The sequence below is a fragment of the Paramisgurnus dabryanus genome, chromosome 3, assembly GCF_030506205.2.
Source record: "Paramisgurnus dabryanus chromosome 3, PD_genome_1.1, whole genome shotgun sequence".
In the NCBI taxonomy this organism is placed as follows: domain Eukaryota; kingdom Metazoa; phylum Chordata; class Actinopteri; order Cypriniformes; family Cobitidae; genus Paramisgurnus; species Paramisgurnus dabryanus.
In genome coordinates, this window is record NC_133339.1 from 23,638,160 (window position 1) to 23,661,180 (window position 23,021).

At 35.7% G+C, this 23,021-nt stretch overlaps 1 protein-coding gene and 1 long non-coding RNA gene across 3 annotated transcripts in view; one reads left to right on the forward strand and one right to left on the reverse strand.

The window, feature by feature from the left end:
- Window positions 1-22,783, forward strand: part of stat5a (signal transducer and activator of transcription 5a) — a 176,130-nt gene extending 153,347 nt beyond the window's left edge. The window contains exons 23-26 of the mRNA XM_065273858.2: window positions 4,446-4,649; window positions 5,472-5,547; window positions 17,455-17,564; window positions 22,568-22,783. Coding sequence (XP_065129930.2) covers window positions 4,446-4,649; window positions 5,472-5,547; window positions 17,455-17,564; window positions 22,568-22,762 — 585 coding nt within the window. The 3' untranslated portion in view covers window positions 22,763-22,783. The remainder of the gene's footprint in view (window positions 1-4,445; window positions 4,650-5,471; window positions 5,548-17,454; window positions 17,565-22,567) is intronic.
- On the reverse strand, window positions 9,536-13,729 carry LOC135771100 (uncharacterized). 2 transcript variants are annotated; one of them, XR_010542852.2, is made up of 5 exons: window positions 12,705-13,729; window positions 12,080-12,175; window positions 10,903-11,033; window positions 10,761-10,820; window positions 9,536-10,236 (listed from the first exon to the last, which is right to left on the reverse strand). It is a non-coding gene; the product is annotated as an uncharacterized lncRNA (long non-coding RNA). The 2 variants fall into 2 exon arrangements; XR_010542835.2 differs by lacking the exons at window positions 12,080-12,175; window positions 12,705-13,729 and having other exon boundaries at window positions 10,903-11,251.
- Window positions 22,784-23,021: the final 238 nt, after the last annotated feature.

Consider the following 23,021-nt stretch of genomic DNA (forward strand, 5'->3'; position numbering starts at 1 on the left):
CAAAGCCAGTTAAAATTGTGGCTCGTGTGTAAATTTAATTCTAATTCTAATCTAAAGTGATCTTTCAGAAAGTAAAAAAAAGTTTACTACAGTATACACATAAGTATAAAGACATAACTCTGCACTTTGGACAAACATTAACATGCCTGTTCTAGATGAAGCTGTGCAATGAATATCAAAGTGGATGATATAGATGTATATTGCAGCATTTAACGTATAAATATAAGTGTTTCATGACCAAGGAGCAACAGATTTATAATTTAACGTGAATAATAAATCAGTGCTGCTGACTCAGTTTAAGAGCTGTAAGAGCATCTGTAGGGTTTAATGATGATGTACTTCTGCTTATAACGTACAGCGGCTCTCCCTGAAGAGCAGTTTATGTTCCTGTATAGCCCAGCAATGCTGCTTTTGAAACATTTTAGGAAAAGTAAACTAAAATCAGATCAGATAATTCGACACAAGCTGAATAGATCGACATAAGTAGTATAGAGTAAAATTGTGGAACCTTTGAGGTACCAATATATGTGATTTTGAGGTACAAATATGCACTCTTTATGAACAAATGTGTACATTCTGAAAGCATTGTTGACCCACATGTAACTTTTTATCTCCTCTTCTGAGTAATACCTTTAATCACTTTGGTTAAGAAACAATAGAGATGTTATATCCATCTCCTTTCTGTCCGTGTTAATCTAAAATGCTACCATTTAATTCACATATAATTCATCTACAAAAGAAACATTTTTTTTTATTGTGGTCTCAATGATGTATTACAATTGTAGTGTCACACCCTTTTTTTTACACTAATCATTATGGATTCATTTTTCTAATTGAGCTTAGCCAGCAATCGTTCTCTTCCTGATTCATGCAAACTGTATGAACACCCTTTTCACAAACACAGGACGAAGTGTCTGGAACACATTATCTGAGCGTGTGCCAGAAGCCTCTCATTCCCGCACTCTCCGTCCTCATCCTCGCCGCTTCTGTGTGAATTCAATTATGGAATTTAGATCACAGAGCAAAGAGGTCTTTAAACAAGAAAAAAGAATGATGAGTAAAGAGAAAATAGAGAATATTGTATTAGACGGGATAGAGACGCTGCTTCTAGTTTATTTGTGTATATGTGTGGGGGCGATACAGTAGCTTTTGTACATGCACAACTTGTCCGAGTTTGTTCCTAAACAGATTGTTTATTTAAGCAAACCAGCTGTTAATTTTGGCGTGTGTGCGTGCGTGTGTATCTACTTGGACTCATTCCACCTAAAAATTTTAGTTCTGTCATCATTTACTCACACTTACGTTGTTACAAACCTGTATACATTTTTTTATTCTGCTGAACACAAAGAAAGATATCTGTAACCAAGCAGGAAACAGAAGCACCATTGACTTCTATAGTAGGAAAAAATACCACTATTGAAGTCAATGGTGCTCAAAAACGGTTTGTTTACAAACATTGCTCGAAATATCTTTGTGTTCAGCAAGAATAAAGAAACTATTAATCCATATTTACATTAAACACATCCTTTGTGTTGAGCTCTGCTATTTGAAATAAGTTTAAGGTTTATCATAGAGTTTAGATTTCCTCATCTTTTTCTTCATTAAAGGGATAGTTCACACAAAATGAAAATTCTGAAAAATGTTGTTTTTAAACCTGTACAAATTTCTTTTTTCTGATGAACACAAAAGAAGATATTTTGATAAATGATGGTAAGCACACACAGCTGATTGTAACCATTGACTTCCATAGTAGGAATAAAAACAACATGATGGAATTTAATGGATATACCATTAATTGTGTGCTTACCATCATTTATCAAAATATCTTATTTTGTGTTTATCAAAATAAAATAAACTTATACAGGTTTAAACATAAAGGTTGGGTAAATGATGACAGAATTTTCATTTTTTTGGGGGAAACAGAAATACAGCAGAAATGTTTAAAATTATGTTTACATCTAATAATGCATTCGTTCATGCTTTCTTGATACATGGTTACACATCGTTTTTTTTTTCATGGACTATTGACCCCCTAAAGTAGCTTTGGCCACCCCCTGGCCTGAAATTGCTGATACAACGTATATGGGTGCTTTCCCGGACAAAGATTAGCTTAAGCCAAGACTAGGCCTTTGTTTAATTAGGAAATATAACTAGTTTTAACAAACATGCCTTACTAAAAAATTACTAGTGTGCATTTTGAGGCAAAACATTTATTTTAGTCTAGGACTAGTCTAATCCCTGTCCTGGAAACTGCCCCATCCTGGAAACCACCCCATAAAGTATGTTTTGGCATTTATTTGAGATACATTATGGTTTTTATTAATCAAAAAACAGAAACTAATCGTTAGATTAATCGTCCAATTATTCGTTAGATTAGTCGACTAATCTGAAAAATAGTCGCCCGATTAATCGTTTAATAAATAGTCGTTTAACCCAGCCCTAGAATACTGGTTTGTAACCACATGAGAGGGAGTAAATCTTGAGAGGATTTGGGTGAACTATACCTTTAACTATATTTTGGGGGGAAATTTAAAACAAAAGTGAGCAAAACACACACACACACACACACACACACACACACACACACACACACACACACACACATATAGCTAAAGTCATAGGCCTCCATGCCAGAATTAGATTTTTTTTTTTTGCAATGTTATAGTGATCATATATAATTATTTCTCTTTAATAAAATACATCCAGAAAATACAAGAAATGTGTATTTAATATTAAAATGTATAAAAATATAACCTGATGTGTCAATTTTTTAGGGTAAACTTTCCTTTCACTTAAGCAGTTGCAGGAAACTGCAGGATCTCTTTAACCTAAATGAAATTAAATCCTAATTTCTAATTTTAAAGAAATTTGTCTTTTTACTTCATTCTGCTCAAAAACGCTAAAGATGTGTTAAGTGCCAAGAAAGATGACACTAAACACTGTTGATGCCTAAAAAGACATTTAGTCCTAAACATTTTATTTTTTGTACATATTTCCTGTATTTTCTGTTTGTATCTTTTGGTGGAGGTGGCCTAACACTTTTTCACAGTACTGTATATAGTAAATAAAGGGATTTTTTTATTGTAAAAAATGCTGATTAGTGTAAGGTGCATGTGTGCATGCATGCCTGCATGTGTGCGTATGCATGGTTTGCTACCAAATGTTCACGTGTCCCGAAAGAATAACAAGTTTTGTTGAAAGCACCTTTGTGGGGACATCCCCAAAAGGAAGGAAGGTTCATAAAGACACTGTATGTAAATTCACATGCACGTATGTTAAAGAAACTGTGACTGTCTGCGTGTCTCTAGAAATGGGGGTTTGACCAAGCCAACTGATTTTTAAGTAATAAGACCCTGATAAGCTTGTTTAGGAGCTTAGGTTTGGGGGTGAAGTTTATTCTCTGTACAGGAATTGTGCTCAGCTGTGTGTGAGTGATGTGGCTGGGAAATTGTGTTGTTATGATCTGTGACAAAGGCTCGGAAGCGGTATTTCTCATGAATCATATCACTTGAAGTGTTTACTCTCTTGTGATGCTAGCACACAAACACATCAGACATCCCAAAATCATATTATCTTAGGTCATGGGAATTGAAGCCAGATTTTTGTGTGTCATTTTTGCATGTAGTATTTCATCATCAATTTATTGCTACATCATGGATATTAATTTAAAAGGACAATTCACCCAAAAAATGACATTTTTCTCTTCCTTATGTTGTTATAAATTTGTATGAATTTCTTTTTTCTGATGAACACAAAGGATGATATTTTGATAAATGATGGTAAGTTGATAGCACCCATTGAATTCCATCTTCTTTTTTTTTCTACTATGAAAGTCACAGCTGTGTGCTTACCATCATTTATCAAAATATTTTCTTTTGTGTTTATCAAATTAAAAAAACTCATAAAGGTTTAAGACCAACATGTGGGTGAGTAAATGATGACAAAATTTTCTTTTTTGGGTAAACTATCCCTTTAAGTGATTGTAATTTATGTAAATTAGGCTTAGGATTTCAGTATATTGACATTCATGGTGCAATTCCTGTACTAATGTTACTGGTTTCTGGTATGCAGTCTGTTCAGTAAGTGACTCAAATTAATCTTCTGTATATGTCTAACTCAGTGGTTCTCAAACTGGGGGCCCTGAGATGGTGCAGGTTTAAAAAAAAAAAATTAGCATAAATTATGTATAATTAAATTTCAGAAAAATAAGGCTACTAACCAACAGCACTACATTGAATAATTTAAAAAATTTTGTTTAAATCAAATTTTAAGTTTTACAATGTTTTATGTCATAAATTTTCTTTGGGGGGGGCCACGAAAGCATGCACCGTATACAAGGGGGGCCACACGCTGAAAAAGTTTGGTCTAGCTAATTAAAACTGACCTGCAATATTCCCAAAGGTCACATCACTGAAGCTAATTTCCTCTCCGTTTTCTTTTCACAGAATGCAATGGTGTCATTCAAGGAGCTCTGTGGCCTCACTCCGGCAGCTAACATGAAACAGTGTATCTTGACTGTGTCGTCCTGGCTAATGAATAGCGAGCGGATGCTACGTGTGACAGTGGATCTGAGCGAGACCTATCCCATCATGGAAGCTCAGGGTCCCGTTCCAGAGCTGCTGCGCAAAGTGCTCACCGCTTACGACACGGTACATTACCCCTCTGTCGCGTGCCACTGTTGGTACATTATGAAACACTATAATTCGGTTCAACCGTGTCATTCCTTATTAGGAAAGTAAAGGTTTTTAATAGACACTATCACCTCTTTGAGATAAAAGTATACTTTTTACTGTAACTGTAAGCAAGTATTATTATATAGCTGTATGAATCACAGCAACATGCTTGTTTTGACTATAAATTATATTTTGCATTACATATGATTGTGTAATTTTGTTACACACATACTTTATTTACTCAAAATCGACTTTGTCTGCCATAGTCTTTGCTCTTCATTGCTCAAATTCATTTAGATATGAGTAGACATCCTTATAATTTATTAATCATATACCGGGATGTCATATTATTTAATAGAAAGGAAAGTTGAATAAACACTCAATGCTTAAACAGATTTAATAAATAGTTCACCCACTAATGTAAAATCTGTGCGAAATGAAAACCATGTCCGTGTTTCTTGAGGTTTAAAATGAGCATGGGAATTTCAGAAATGCCGACAGAATTTTCATGTTTAAATGATCTATTATTTTAACATGAATATGTATTATATTACTTTATATATTGTGTTTGTCCTATTAGCAAAGCAATAAAATGGCTTTCATGTTCTTGGCTTTATTGCAGGAAGTACATTTACAGTATTCTTGTCTGACCTATATAATGCAACTCAATCTCTTTTCAGTCGATACGGTTTATTACTTAATGTGTGTATATGTTTGTGAGTTTATGGCATGCCTGATCTGGAAGCTCACTTCCTGCTGAGACCTGACTTCCTTTTTCCTGTTTTCGGTCTCCTACAGATGATCCAGACAAGTCGCACGCTGATCGAATCAGCCGACGGCGTGTACTCCAAACTCACACAAGCACAGCGAGCAGGTAACACACATTAGTGTTATAAAAATAAAATAAACTTTTTCAGTATATCACTTAAAAATCTAACCACATCTGGTAGCCGAAGGTAAATATCTTCCACTTTACATTTACATTGCGAAGAGTAATATTGTACCATGTGCTTGTGCTGTTTTGGGAAAGGATGAATGGAAAATATTCAAAATTGTGAATTAATTTATTAACTAGCCTTCCCTTGACCTTTTAAGAACCACCGCTGGGCATTTTAGATGAGTTGTCATTTTAATGGAGAAATCTGGATACATCAGTAATGACGGTAAACAAGGTTGGCATGCTGTTGTGCCGTCTCCTCGCCCACTCCTCTTTCTCATCTTCTGTTCCTTTACCACCCTCAATCTATTTGGCACTGATGGAGAGGTTGAATCATGCCTCTCTTAATAACCTTCTCTGCTCTTACTGGTTTTCACTCGAAAATAAACAGGTTTTACTCACAGCCTCTCACATTTTCTTCTCCTCTCACTCATGCAGATCTGGTCTTGTCCAGCTGAGTGTCACAGCTGCTGATCTGAACCTTAATTAACAGTGTGAGGGGAAGAGGCGGTTGTTTGAGAGAGAGAGAGAGTTGTAAAAGTGCCGATAGGCTTGTCCAGCACCTCTCAATTCTAATAAACACTTCGGTCAGATTCTGCTAATTAGACATAAATTGAGAAATTATGATGGAGGACAGAAAGACATTTTTGTTTACATGGAAATGATTCTCATTCCATGTTTTTGTAAGGCTTCAAGCATATTTTGTTGTTGTAATTTTCAGCTACACTCTTAAAAATGATAGATTGAGAGCCGGTCACATTAGACTTATGTTCCATTGACTTCCATTCATACGCAAGGGAATGACCCAGACAGAAAACGCTCGTGCGACATATCACGGATTTGAACACTGCCAAATCCATTTTGACTAATTTGGGTAAAAATGTGTTTTCTATACCAAGAAAGTGACAAGATGAAAACCACTATTTTCCAGTGCAGCAGGCACCTATTTTCACAAAACACGTGATGCACACAGGATCTCTTGACACGCAGAACACATATTTTGAAAAAAGAACCACACACACGACACTCCGAACACTTATTTTGAATTAGCGCCCCTCAGATGAGCAGTCACGAGCCACCACTGCTATTTTCTTTTACAAACTTTAACAGAGCATCTATAGGTTATAACAACATTAACAATTCAAATCCATAATTTTATTTTCAAAGATTTATTAAAAAAACTGATTTTGCTATAAATCTATTGACTAGTGGTATACATTGATTAAAAATTAACATTAATGGCATTATTTAAAACACTTACTTTGTCATATTAAGAACACTGTCATTGCTGCAGTCATCCTTGGGACGTCATCGCTGAACTTTTTTGACAGCGAACAGCTGTAAAATGTTTTTGTCCTACTCGATTTTCGTTGAGTTCGAGTAAATTAATGGAAAGTTTTTCATAAGTTCCTCTGGGGTCAATGTGTTAGCATGACAGAAGCTTGATGCTGTCGTGTGAGAACAAGCAACAGCCGGCATTTTTCCTTCGCCCAAGTACCTCTGACATAAATTATTTGATTTTGATGGCTTACGTTTCTTCCCCGCCACAGAAAACCACCATAGCTTTATCAATGCCGTCAAATTATTATTTCGTTAATGTTTGTTAGTTGATCACGAAGTAGATGAGGAAAACTAGGATTCTGTGTGTATTCGAAGCGCCGCCCTATTGATTACAATGCGTGGAATGGTGCGCTGTGATTTGTTGAGCAGATTATTGCATTCTGCAGAGAAGGAGGACTGGCGTTTAACGCATTTTGAAGAAAGGGAGAAAAGATGACAGAATAACACGGCAGATATCTGATTTTGCATAAAATGAAGAATTTACTTTTTAAAGGTGCAGCAAGTAGATTTTAGCGGCATCTAGCAGTAAAATTGTGAATTGCAACCAACAGTCCACTGTTCACCGAAAAGCATTCAGAAGCTACAGTACTCGCCACAGGACAAACATGTTGTTGTTTAAGACAAATTACAGTAGTGCCAAAATGCAGTTTGTCCATTTAGGGCTACCATTAAAACATGGTGGCACAAAATGGCGACGTCCATGTAAGGGGACGCGCGGTGTATGTAGATAAAAACGTCTCATTCTTAGGTAATAAACACATAACAGTTCATTATGTAAGTTCGTTATACATCGCTGATAATATAGTTATGTAGATTATATTGCATTTCTGTCAAGAGATCCTTATAAATGTCACACACTGCATCTTTAATACTGACCTGATTTTGATACTAACTTTTTTTTATGGTGTTTTTCGCATTATGGAACCAAACTCTTCATTTTTAGCATTATTCTTATGCCATAAATAATTGGGATGTTAAGTAAAGATCATGTTTCATATTTTGTACATTTCCTACTGTAAATATATCAATGTATCATTAGTAATAGGTGTTGCTAAGGACTTAAACTTTAAAGGCAACTGTCTCAATATTTTTTATTTTTTTCAAATGGTTACAACAAACATCAATGGCAAACATCAATATACATACATATGTGGATTAATGTATAATTTATGTATAAACGTATTTAAAAAAAGTCCCTTATGTTTTTTTAAGGTCTTGTGGTTCTGGTTCATGAATAGTATCGGATATATATTTAGTAGTAAAATAGAAACACTGACTTTATTCTTCTATGCATCATAATCATTCAGTCCTTTTACTTTTATCCATTTCCCCCAATCCCATTATTCATTCCTGTTTTTCTTTGCCTTCATCATGAAACCTCAGTCACTTAGATTTCCAGCCACATGGCATCATGTCACTTTGAATTAGAAGGCCATTTATTCCGAAAAGACCCATATATTTCCATTGCCATAGCAACTACATTAAGTGTAACAGAGCAACTTTATCTGTCATTAAACACTCATCTGGATCAGACTTAAAAGGCATGAAGACACAAATACTTGCACCTGTCTTTCTATTCTGTGACAGATACTGTGGTAAAGATAAATGCAAATCTGTTGTCATTCGCAACCCTAATACTCTTTTCGTTTCTACCTTGTTTTCTATTCTGTCCTCAACTTCGGACCCTTAATTTTGCGAGCACTTCTCTGCTGCATGCCCTTGAAAACACTCAGCTTTCTATAAACTAATTTAGATAACCGTGATGTCAAATAAGTGACACTGTAAGCAAATAAACTTAGAGTAAGCCCTGCTGTCCTTGTTCGCAGTCGTGCACTTGTAGCCTCAGTGCCTGAAAAAAGTATACAATGCTGATTTTGGTTTAAGGACAATGTGAGACCAGCAAGATTTGCAGGAGCAGTTTCTGTGGCATATATTGTCTTTTGCTGTCAGAAGACCTGTTCTGGTGGGCAGTGGTTTTGGTACATTCTGACACCTCCAGGCTTTATCATCCAGAGATCGTATGTCTGGAGTGTTGAGAACACCATCATTGGTCTGTCCCAATGAAGGATGTATTGCATTTAGCACTTCTGTGTCACACACTCTTAAAAAAAATGGTTCTATATCGGACCAGAAATGGTTCTATCACTCGCTTCATATATGGAACCCCCAAATGGTTCAATTTAGAACCACTTTAATGGGTTCATTAAAACGAACCCCAAATGGTTCTTTGAATCAAAGTTAGATGGTTCTATTTAGAACCATTAAAGGTTCTTTATTATTATGAGTAATTTATTATTGATAAGAAATTATAACCAAACCAGAAAATTATAAAAGTTTACTATTTATTAATTGTATTATACAGAAATATAAATCTATAAAAATTACTTAAAATCACATCTCTTTATTCTGTATTAGACAGCAAAACTTTAGTTTACATTTAAAATGTCTCATTTCATTCAACCATTTAGTTATTTAATTATTTCCATTAAGCATTTTCACTTTTTAATAAACATACATACGTTTAAATAAATAAATAAATAAATAAATATATATATATATAAAATATATTAGTATTATATCTCACAATCTAAAATGACAGATACCCAGTTAACATTACAATTAGATCAAGTAAAAAGTTGTACAAGTAAGGGATAATGTATTGGCAGCATGTCATCAAAGAAAAAAGCCCCAACAGTTTCTTCAGGACAAATGTCACGAACACATTTAATCATTTGTAAATTTAATGTCGGATGTGTAATTAATAGACATTGATATTTAATTTTTGTGTAATATAAAACTGTACCTGTCAAAATGATTTGCAGCATTGGAGTTTTTAGTTTTGAGCAGTAGTAGAATGTCACGACTGGCCAATCAGAATCTAGCATTTTAGAGAACCGTGTAATAAGAAATGGTTAATGTAACACATAAGATCAACACAAAGTTGCACAAACAGTCAATATATGATCAACATGAGTTATCACCTTAGCATGACAAATAACTACACAGACTTCTTATAAAAAGGGATTCCGTTCTTGGGAGTTTGTAAACAACAGTCTTCAAAAACACCCACACTGATGTGCACTGCTTAGTAAAATTAATGTCCAAAACATAAAAAAAAGTTTAAAACATGTCAACATCACCAAGGAGGGTGTATTGCTGGAGTGACTGTCTGTCAAAAACAAAGAAGGCTTGATGGCAGAGATCGCCATCTTCCAATCCAAGGACAAATGGTAATGGTTTTGTCACATCAGCCTCTCAGAAGAATGCAACCATGTTGGTCCCAACCTGTTGAAAACAGACAAAACACTTGTTAGAATGCAGGCAAAGACTGTAAATGCATGATGCAGCATTATTATACAAAACCAAACAATTCATATTTCATACACACAAATGTAGTATGTAGTTTAATTGTAATGAAATTTATAAATTTCTGTTTTATTTCAATAACCTTACAATATACTCTTTGTTCATGCCAATAACTCAGATTCACAGTAATTTCAGATTCTGCCACGTCACTTTACCTGGCAGTAAGCCCAATTTTTTAGATTTTGCAACAACCTGCATACTTGCCCTTATTACTTAATATAGCCAACACTTTATTAGCTTATATTATGTAATGAATACAGGGCTGGACATTAACGTTTGTCCCTTAAGTTAATGTTTTAGAATTGCGAGTGAAAGACAATTTTTCTTGTCCGCATTTTTTTCTATTCCTAATTGTAAACATGTCTTCTTGCTAGTTCACAAACAAAATATTAAATGTTTTAGGTTGCTTGCAAAGCAAAGTGTGCAATACTTCCATTACTTACATAGACTTAAGATTTTCTTCCCACTTTTGTAGACAGGAGTTGGAATATCATCATGGGGTTCTGTAGAGATAAATGTTTAGGTTAAATTAGTAACTTTATTGTCATAATACACAGCAAACAACTATTGTATTCCCAAGTGTACCTGGAGGTGATTTGTTGATGCTCCTGGTTCTTGGCTGGGAAGTGCAGGATTCTGTCTGGAAAATGCAATGCCCAAGTTTCAAATAGCTTTTCGGCATGGTCAGGAAATAACACAGAGAAGTCTGGTGAACTCTGAAAATGACAAATCATGCATTCATTTTCAATAAAACTTTAATGTAAATTTATGCGATAATGAATGCTATATGGGCTAGCTTGTCAGTGAACTACGGCATGTAGTTAACGGTGCTTCACCTGTTTTCAGATGATGGCAATTCACTACTAATCACAGAACCGGCTTTACCGATGAGATGCGCTTGACAATTTTATACAATTAAAGAGATAGTTGGGCCAAAAATGATATTAAAGCCATGAATTACTCACCTCTAAGCCGTCCAAGATGCATATGTCCATCATTTTTCAGACTAACACATTTTCAGTTATTTTAGAAAATGTTTTAGATCTTTCAGTTAATCAAATGTAAAGTTATGGGGTCCACTCTTTCAAGTCCAAAAATATTTGCATCCATCCTTCACAAAATAAATCCATATGGCTCCACGATAATAAACAAAGGCCTTCTGAGGGTAATCCGTGCAGTGTTGTTGTAGAAATATAACAAAAATAACTAGCTTCTGCTAATGGCGCCATCTTGGTCGCGTCCGCATTTAAGATGAGAGCTGTCCTGAATACAGAGGAGTCTTGGATGGCAGTATTACCCGAAGCTAGTTATTTTTGTTTATAAAGTTTAAATATAGATATTTCTACAACAAAACGGCGCGGATTACCCTCAGAAGACTTTTGTTTATCATCATGGAGCCGTTTGGATTTCTTTTGTGAAGGATGGATGCACATTTTTTGGATTTGAAGGAGTGGACCCCGTAACATTACATTTAATCAACTGAAATATCTAAGACATTTTCTAAAATAACTCAAAATGTGTTTGTCAAAAAAATGATGGACATATGCATCTCGAATGGCTTGGGGGTGAGTAAATCATGAGTTTAATATACTTTTTGGGTGAACTATTCCTTTAATCGTGCAACCTTACATACCACTTTTGAAAATGACATACTCACAGCAAAATAAGCAGGGATTCTTAATAAAGAAATGCTTTGATATGCCTCATTGTAATATCAACATATCACTTTAAATAATAAAAAACAAGTGCATTTTCATGTTACCTGTAAATAACTTTGTAAAAGCTGGTATCAGAACCTGAAAGTTACATTGTTTTAGCTTCTCCAGGAAAAAAATATCCATCTTTTATCCATCAGGGTCTGTGGAAAAGAGCCAAAACTGTGATTTAAGTGGGCATCATCAAAAACATTTGAAAAAGATAAAAATGTCTGTAACTTAAACAGACCAAATGAGAGTTCACAATATGTGACCCTGTCTGTGAACTCAAGGCTAAAGTTTCATGATCTAAACATGATATTAAAAGCATCAGTTTGATTTCAACTTTTACAACAAACGATTATTTATTTAAAACGTACACGTTTCTTCCTCATATTAACGTTATCTGTTTTAAACTGAATTTCTAAACCATTAGAATACGTTACATTGTAACGTTTCTAAAATTATTAAAACAAGCCATGTTTTAGACATATTTCATAAAACGTTTGATCAAACGAAATATTTAAATCATTTAAAAGCAAGCATAAACATCGTTTAGATTTACTGGGCATTACAGACTAGCCAACGGAAGCTAATAAAACTAGTTTAATAACAGTTATGTCATGTGAACCATAATTTTGCATACTTTTGCATTCAGAAATAGTTTAAATGATTAAAAACAGTGATACAAACCTTTTCCTTCAAATAAATCAAAGATAAGTCGATGAAAAACCGTTCATGAATCCTCAGGTGAATAGTAAACTCCCGCTTCAGGTATCGTTGCAGTGAGAGGCACTGACGCGTCTGTGTGGGGGAAGGGACGAGTTCTCTCTGGGGAAGAACAACACTGACACCCGGTGGTCACGCCGGTAACATTCCGACTTTGTGTAATTAAACTTTAAAATTGGCATTCACTTTACAAACCGACTGCAAATTTGAACATTATACATATATATTCTCGCCTGAACTTATGTTTAAAATACATTTTGTGGACTAGAGAAAGTAATATTGAGAAACAGCTATGTATCTATTAAGCTGGCTCTGCTTCAAAATTACCCAACATATAACCCAACAAGTTGGGTTACACAAAAACTACCCAACACTGATAAAACAACCAAACAAAATAACCCAACTTTTAGAGTGTAATATCGTTTCAAAAATGTAGAAAGTTTACTTACCTCAGGGTACCAACAAGCAGAAATGCCGGTCCGGAGTCCGAACTCCTCAGTTTGAAAAAAAACCTGTCAGGTCTGGAGGCTCATCTTCGCTTATGGTGCAACGCATATATACGCCACCAGAGGGCACTTTTGCGATTATTTGTATTTAATGCCCCTTCAGGTTAAATTAAACATTGACAATATAGAATGTACAAAATAAAGAAAACACCTGGTTATTCACCAAAAACGCAAACTGCACTGTAAGTTTCATGCTAATGTACAAACTTGCATAAAAAAGCTCACAGGAAATAAATCATACAATAAATATGAATAGCCTATTTGTTGACTCTCTCTTTATTTGACCACAGCCTATTGACACAAAAAGGTTTGTGAATGAGTTGTGTAGGTTTGTAAATGAGTTGTGTAGGTCTGTAATTATTGTGTAATCTTTAGTTTACACTTCAGTCACAAACGTGAATTATAGAACCATTTTAATAAAATGGATTCTTTGCCCTCCAAGGGCTCTATATGGAACTCTTTTTTTTGTAAAAGGTTCTATTGGGCAAGTAAAGAACCCCATGCTTCTATATAGAACCTCAAGGAACCTTTTTTTTTTAGAGTGCAGGTGCCTACATGTTCGTGCATCTGGGTGCTTTTCCTTGAGAGGGAGGTTAAGGTCAAAAGAAACATGAAGTGGAAAAGCAGGTTAGATGGTATACAGAGCCCAATGGACACACATTTGTGCGTTTCAGGGACCACTTTTTAACTACACGTCACTGTGGCTTTCTTTACATGCACAAAGTTTGTCAATCCGACTGAATTTAATTCAATTGAATGTTATGACAGTTCAGTTTACATGCATCCTAAATATTGCAATCAGATTAAAATGTTCGTTTACATGTCTATATAATCCGAACAAAATGTCTGCACAAGCACACAGCCAGGGTTGCCAGATTTATGAATTTAAACCATTCCAATGGATATTCAAAACTAGCCCAAAAGCATTCAATGACTATTCACAGCCCATATCAGTAACTAACGAACAAAATCCTTTCATCTTTAACCCGCAGAAAAAAATCAACTCGCAGAAACTGTTTAAAAGTTGCCCAAATCTGAACTCCGCCAAAAAGCAGAGGACTTGGCAATGCCATGCTGGGCACAGCATCTATTGTCGAGTTCATGCTTTATCTCTGTATAAATGTACAAAGTCTTAGTTTAAGTTGGAGAAAGTTGTTCTTAGGAAGTGTTTAGTTATAGGCAGTGAAAACACAATTTTTGAAAGGCACAATGCTATTTTATTGCTTAATGTAATGAAAGTACCTGAACGCTGCAAAATATTCAGTGCGTGACCCCATTACCTTAATAATTCATGTTGCCATCGCCTTGCATGGGGGCATCCCTGCTGAAAAAAATAAATAAAACCATTACAGAAAATTCTAATGGTTTCCATTAAAATACCAATAGGAACCATTCGCTTTTACCATTAAAACCACTACACTGTAGTGTGTTTTGGGCTATATTCCATTAGAACCAATACATAGAACCAATAGATACCATTAGAGACCAACAAAAACCAATACACTGTAGTGTTTTTTGGGCCATATGCCATTAGAACCAATAAAACTCCCAATAAAACTAATAATATTTCTGTGATGGTGTCTATTGTTTTTTTAGCAGGGATGTTTTTGTGACAACAATCATGTGATAAATATTGAGGTAAATATAAGACGTGAACTTGAGCACAATTCTTCTGCACATGTGCACAATGTATTTTTGCATCCAATTAAAAAAAATCCTACAATTCATGCTTTTCCATGCATACATTTCTCCTGATGATCGGATCACAGATCAGACTACACCACCCCTTTAAATATGATCAATATGATCAAAATTTGTATCTGTTCATCCTCCATTCATCGATACGATTACAAACTGATTATTTGGTTGCATGTGTACATAGCAAGTTAGATTAAAGAGTCAGTATTTCAATAAAAAATAGGCATTGACATATCGGCAATAGCATGGAAAAAGGCCGATACCGTTTTTTTATTAATAAACTGCATGAAGGCAGTAAGTTGCATGTCATAATCCTGCATTAAAAAAAATATTATCAAAATAATTAAATAATTACCAAAACAAAATAAATCTGTAAAAATTGTCAGATGTGCATTGGGGGTTAAAAAGTAAATCACATAGTTAATCACCAGAGATTACTCATTCACGTGAGCCATGTGGTCAGAGTAAGAGTATTTCGAAAAATGAATTTTGTCTCACTTTGTGCCTCTCTTATAAGTTATGTTGGTCAGTTAATTTATAGATCCAACCAGATTTGCATCCAGATTTTCAATTAGTTGCCAAATATTGTCTTTACAAACATCAATGGCAGGCTTACTTATTCATATGATTTTTTTTTAAGGTTTTGTGGTCCTGGTACTGGTCACGAATCGTTTCAGATATAGATTGAATAGTAAAATAGAAACACAGTCTTAATTCTATTCATCATAATCATTCAGTCCTTTTTCTTTTATCCATTTCCCCAATCCCATTTTATTCATTCCTATCTTTCTTTGCCTTCATCATGAAACCGAAGTCACTTCCATTTCCAGCCACTTGGCATCATGTCACTTTGAATTAGGAGGCCATTTATTCTGAAAGACCCATATATTTCCATTGCCATAGCAAAATTTGGAAAAAGACAAAAAAACGCCAAAATTTTGTCTCACTTTGTGACTCTCTTAGGTTATGTTGGTCAGTTAATTTTTAAATAGATCCAACCATGTTTTTGTAAGAATAATTTGATGCAGAAATAAACTAGCTAATAGGCCAACTTGTAGTATTATATACAAGTGTTTAATATCGGTATCGGCCAATAGTTGTCTGTTTAAATTGGTATTGTTATGGCTCCCCACCAAAAATAAAATAATTTCAGAGCATACCTAGTTTATATTAGTACCTCGGATTTACATATTGACACCAAAGTGAGCTTATTAGTATTTTAAAGGTACCTATTGGTACTAAACATATACATATCTGAACCGTAATGATACATACTAGGACCTTTTTAAGGGTGCTATTATAAATACATATTTGGACATTATAGTGTGGTAGTACACTACAGTATTATTTAAAGCAGGGGTGTCCAGACTTTTTTGTGTGGCGATCTACTTTTAAAATGATAGAGCCGGCAAGATCTACCTGCTAAAAAACACAGTTAATTATTTTTATAACACTTTAAATGCTTGTTAGGACTATACATCTACATTGAATTTAGGGCTGTTACCGTACTCTATTCTTTTTGAGGAGTTAAAAAAAATAATTGACTCGAGTATTCCTTAAAATAGCGGAGATAGTGAAACAAACTAGAAAATACAACAGTATTAGAAGCATATAAATTAGCGCTACGCTGCCTCGCCCTCTCTCTCTCATCTCTGGGTGAAGACAAGAATGCACATCCTGGTGAATTTCGGAAGTTATACAACTGAGCTGCAGCGGCCTGGCATAAGATTTATATAAACACATTTAAGAAAAAAGGCGCAGCAACTCAGAGTAATTGTGAAACACGCAATAAAGTATTTTAAGACCATAATGCCAATTTTGCGCGTGGAGCAGCAGTTAACTTATGTGCGATCTACCGTCATTGCCCTTGCGATCGACTGGTCGATCGCGATCGATGTATTGGACACCCCTGATTTAAAGTGTAGTTTCTTTACATAACATGTGGTACGTCAATTCGGTAATAACGGTGAATTCGTCATTTTATTGCCACAGTACTATTTTTTGTAAAGACTGTCCAAAGTATTTATTTTTTGCTCTGTAGAAAACATCTATTTGATGGATCACAGTGTGATAAACACTTTAGAGAGCTGAACATTTGTTGCACATTTAAATACTTGTGTTTGACAACAACATTAACAACATTTCCTATGTACTGTTAAGCCTTACAGACAAACATTACTAATCCCTGAATTATACAGTTTGCCTTTCATCGTTTCTCAAGGACTCCACATCAAGTACAAATTATGACTACGTGTAAACTTGCATCCATCCCCCCACACATCTGTTGTATTCACTCATCCATCTACAGTATGTGATCTGTTTATATTTTTTATCTCTGTTTTGGAATGAGTCACTGCTGTGATTTGGATGCCCTGTGACAGCTTGTCAGAAAAAAACACGTTTTACCTTAAAATACTCCTAATTTCCTCAGTCTTTCATGTTTACCAATATCTTCAGGTTTACATCAAGCTGGTTAAGAATTCCTGACTAAAATATGGCTGTTTTCACAGGGTTGGACTTTCACGAGGACCTGCATCGGATCGGGGCAAGAGAAGGCCTGAAAGGAAGAAAGTTGCAGAAAGCCATGGAGAGTTACGCTTGGAACATCACAGTGCTGAAGGTTTGTGTGTCAACCATCTGTCCAAAAATAGATAGGCTTCTAACAACGTGACATGTCTTCATGCTAACCATGAATCATGAGGGTGAAACTGAAATGCCAGCCTTTTTTACCAGTGCATTCACGTAAGAATCATTGTTTAGGAATTCAAAGATGTTGAATAAATGCATACAAATGTGTTGCCAAATATGGTATAGCCCTGAGTGCTGGGTCTTTACTGCCTGTGTTCTGTTATCTCACAGATTAGCACTAGAGTAGTTTAGTATGCAACATCTGGTAGCTTCTTAGTAACAGCTGTCAGCTAGCGTATAGCATGTGAAGGAGATAATAAATTAGCAGTGACGCCTAAGGGTCTTCCCATCCTTACCTATTTTTCAGTAATTTGGTGTTTTTTTATTTCTAGTCCTGGCAACTTCAATCTTTACTTATTAAAAACTTCTTTTAATCTTCTCCCTCTTCCTGAAATTTCTATCTTTAATCTCTACATTTAATCACTCACTGTATCACTATCTGGAGACATGTTTATGTATTTATGGTCAGATAAGCTTCACTAAAGTGCTATGTTGTGTAACACATTCATTTGTTCCCGTACTAATGTAAACAGATAAATCACGCGCAAGTCTAGGGAAGGGAAGTCTAGCAAATAAAGATTAGGAGTTTGTCACCTTTAGCTTAGTCATAGTGTTAAAGTGTCATATTACTGAACAGCATTATAGATTGGTTTCTGGTCTAGACATGGATTTGGTGTCGATGGTGATTTCGTTTGACCTCTAAAAATATTATTAACCATTTAGTTTATATTATGTGATCAGATGACTTAAAAATTTAACTTTTTGGGGTGGTTTCCCAGACAGGGTTTAGATCAGTGGTCGCCATCACCTCGCCATCACGACTGACCGTTTGATCCTTGACTGTAGATCCCTCAAGTAAGGATAAAATAAGATGGTCCAGGCCCAGATCATCGGGATCACCGCGACAATTCCCTGCTGACTAATTGGCCTTTTTGTCAGTCGGCCGCTTTATTACTTATATAAACCAAAGTCAAATTTTCCGAATTCGGCATTCAATAGAAAAATCATGAATCAGTTTTACTTCACTGCACGCGTGTGCAGACCAAAGTTAAGTTTTAATTTTGAGAACGCTTTTCATTATTATTAGATTACTAAGTAGAAATTTTGATGTATTTTCTCATTTTTATGAGAAAGTATTTTATAAATATGAAATACCGAATCATTATTATGATAAAGTTTCACATTGCAATGACATTGAATGTTTGTTAAGAAGGTTAAGAACTTTGGCAATCCCCTCATTTTGCCACACGCAAAGTGAAAACTTTAAATATAATGAGTTTTCTTGGCATTTGAAAATGGGATCCATGCATTTTATGTAATTCAACTATATATAGCCTAAATTAAATGCCTCAAGTTGGAAGTTTAGTCTGGGCCCTTTGAGAGGTAGATCTTTCCTTTCATCAAGCCCGAGGTTGGGGACTAGGACTAGGCCTTAGCTATATTAGGACATTTAACCAGTTTTTACAAACATTGCTTTTAAAAAAACAATACTGGTGTGAGACAAAGCAATGGCACTGATATATGTTCAGACATGATACCAACATGCATTTTAGTCTGGGATTAGGATAAGCCCTGTCTGGGAAACCATCCCATAATCTTTCACAGATCTTCCTGTTTGTGTCCTAGTGTGCAAGTGTTTTCCAAACACTGTAGTAAATTTTTGCTTAAAATTTTCTCATACTCACAATATATTACTTTCATTGTGCTGGTGGAGCAGATCGGCCCATCCACAGTTTTACCTTCCAACGCAAAGTAAAAGTTGAGTTACCGAATCCTTACTTAATCCAGGAAGTGACATCAAACTGTCAGCCGATACATAAACTTGTATAAAGTATGTACCAGCGTGTCTCTGCAACACTCCAGGCCTCTTAGCTACCCTCATCCCTTAAGTCTATATGCGTCATGCCCATATGCATAATTCATCTGTTTTAAAATATATCATTTATTAATGGCAAAAGACTCTTCAATCCAGGTCAAAGAGCTTATCTTGCTATGCAGGTGTTTTGGAGTAGCATCCAGCTGCCAAAATTTCTCCAGTCACATCTGTCTATTTCAGATCAGGCCACTTGAAAAGCGGCACTGCAGTCTGAACAAGAATAACGCAGTGCAGCTGACGTTGTAGGCCTCACACTGAGGGAGTTGTCGCCATGTCGAGTTAAATTAGTTCTGTTTCATTCTCATCTTCCATTAGAAACGCTCTGTGGCCACATGACGCAGATCTCCACCATGCATGTCTGCGCCGTCTACGTGCAGGATTTCATTGGCTGGTTCATGTATTAATCATAAATGATAGTATCAAGAAGAAGACTTGTGTGGATAAAGTTTGTAAAAAATAAAAGAAAATACAATCTAAATAACATTTATTTTTTTAAAGGTTTACGTTCTGGTAAATGGACGAAAGAAAGCAGGAAAGTCTTGCTAGGCTCAGATTTATAACAATGAAAGCTGTAAAAAAGTATCTGTAGCTCAGTATAGAAAGTAAATGGAAATTTCCCACAATGTTAAAATGTGTCCGTGTATGATTCGGAAAATATGTATGTTTTGTATTAGTGCTTATAAGTTACCAGATGTCTATTGTACTGTATGCACACACACACACATGCGTACTGTGCATACATACATAAAAAGATGAGAAATTCATGGTCAATGAGGTGACACTCACAAGGAGACAAACTGACCGATACGTCTTCTTCCTCTAAATGTCCCTTTCATCTTTTCTGGAATGATTCCAGAGAGAGAGGGAGAGAGAGATAAAGTAGACTGTTTTGATTTATTAAGTGCATCCTTGCTGTGTTATCTACTGAAGCTGTCCCAACATGCAGCTTTGAGTTTAAAGACGCCTAATAGCCGTCCAGACAGGCCAGAGGTCTGGGGTAAAACAAGGCAAAGACATTTAATCGTAGGCCATAAGTAATTGAAATAAACAAATGAAACTAAACGTCTTATCACTGTCGACTTTGCTTACATGATGGAATATCATATATCTCGCAAGTTATTTTGGCAAAAATGAAATGTAACCTAATTCAAGTTTATTTAGTTGGCTATTGCTCGCTGGGGTTGTTGTACATGCAGCCCTGCCAATTTTGGTTTATCTTGTGTTAGACTGAACCCTGCAGGCTGGACCCTTGCACTGCAAGTAGTGATGTTTCAAACTCTAGACCAATAGGCTTTATGCCCAGCTGCACTACTTCCTGAACTTCAGCCAGCTCCTTGTTTCCTGTCTGCCATTATTGGACAAACTGATTAATCCAGGTGTGCCTGACCTCAGTAGTCACAACAACAATAATCAGGCACACCTGGATTAATCACTTTGTCCAATAATGGCAGACAGGAATCAAGGGGCTGGCTGAAGTTCAGGAAGTGGTGCAGCTGGGCATAAAGCCAATTTATTTTAGTCTTTTTGCTTGTAATCTCGTCATAATCATATATCTTGCACTTTAAGGGGCACTTTCCCGGACAGGGTTTAGATTTAGCCAGAACTAGACTTAGAACTAACTCAGTTATATTAGGACATTTAAGTCGTTTTTACAAACATAACTTATAAAAATAAACGATATAGGTGTGCATCTTCTGACAAAACATTTTCACTGATATATTTTTCACTGATATATTTTATATTTTTTATGTTTTTTTAATTAAGGCAGCTCAAATATACATTTTAGTCAGAATAAGCCCTGTCCAGGAAGCCACCCCACAGTGTGATTTTTTTTTGGGGGGGGGGGGTTATAAAATATTAATTTTGAAATTAATCAGCATATGTTCCTGCCATTACAACCAGTTTCAAACTATCACATTTTTTTACCTTTCTGAGGAAAATCTGCTTCTTTTGGGCATTATTTAAGGCTACCTAAGCAGAAACACTTAATATATACCATGTAATGTTAACTGTTCGATTCTTTACAAAAAACGCCTTATTGAAATAACATCAAATCGATCTGAGCAGTGGTATCTCTATTAAAGGAAAACACCACTGTTTTTCAATATTTTACTTTGTTCTTACCTCAACTTAGACTAATTAATACATCCCTGTCTTTTTCCAATGCGTGCACTTAATCTTTGTACAGCGCGTCATGAATGTGTTAGCATTTAGCCTAGCCCCATTCATTCCTTAGGATCCAAACAGGAATGACTTTAGAAGTCACCAAACACTTCCATGTTTTCCCTATTTAAAGACTGTTACATGAGTGGTTACATGAGTAAGTATGGTGGCACAAAATAAAATGTGGTGATTTTTTTAAGCGGATAAAAAATGAGAACTATATTTTATGGTGGAAGAGCACTTCAACCTCGGCACGCAGTAACATCATCACTCCTGACTGCTCCCCCTCTCGCTCAAACTTCCATCAATATTACTGCGCCTGAGAAGTGCTGCAAACTAAGTGCTCTTCTGCCATACAATATAGTTCTCATTTTTTTCCGCTTTAAAAATCGCCACGTTTAAATTTTGGACCATCATGCTTACGTGTGTAACTACTCATGTAACAGTCTTTAAATAGGGAAAACATGAAAGTGTTTGGGAGCTTCTAAATTCATCCCTGTTTGGTTCCTAAGAAATGAATGGGGTTAGGCTAAAAACACATTCACGACGTGCTGTACAAAGATTAAGTGCACACATTGAATAAAGATAGGGATGTATTAATTCATCTAAGTTGAGGTAAGAACATAGTAAAATATTTTCCTCTAAGCTACATGTGTACTTTTCTAGATCTGGAAGAAAGTTTTTAGTTTGGTTTATAATTTGGTCTTCATGCTCATTTTGAAAACAACAATTATTAAGTCATTATTTTTGCCACCATTTTTCAAATTGCAAAAACAATTGAAAGTACTAGGATTGTCCACATTTGGTTTCTCTCATTACGTTCTAAAGATGTTTTTGTCGGTGTGTCTCTGGAATCACTGACATTGGGTAAACTTCTCTGTTTCTCTGTCTCTCAGGGCCAGGCGGACCTGTTAAAGCATGCAAAAGGGGAAGCAATGGACACTTTGCGACAGATCAACTGTGCTGCTCACTCATGTGGCCTAGCCAAGAACGGAGCCTCAACGTCCCCAGCCTCACCCCTGCTGCCGCCCCACGCTCGCCCCCTTCACACCATCCATGAGAATGAGACCAACAACAGCACCTTGCACTGAGACACTGAGAGAGAGAGAGAAAATGAAAGCGAGAAAACGAGAAAGTGTAGTTTTTTCTGTTTACCTATGTTTGAAAGCAGGTGGTCTCTATAGACCAGGATAAGGGAATAGGGCAGCAAACCGAGTCAGGTCCGTCAAGGACACACGGGAGATAGGTTGACTTTGATCTGCTTGCATTTCTCTCTTCCTGGCTCTCCGATGCCTGCTGGGCTCAGGTCTTAAATTGGCTTCCCCACCATGGAGTACTGTTTGAATGGAT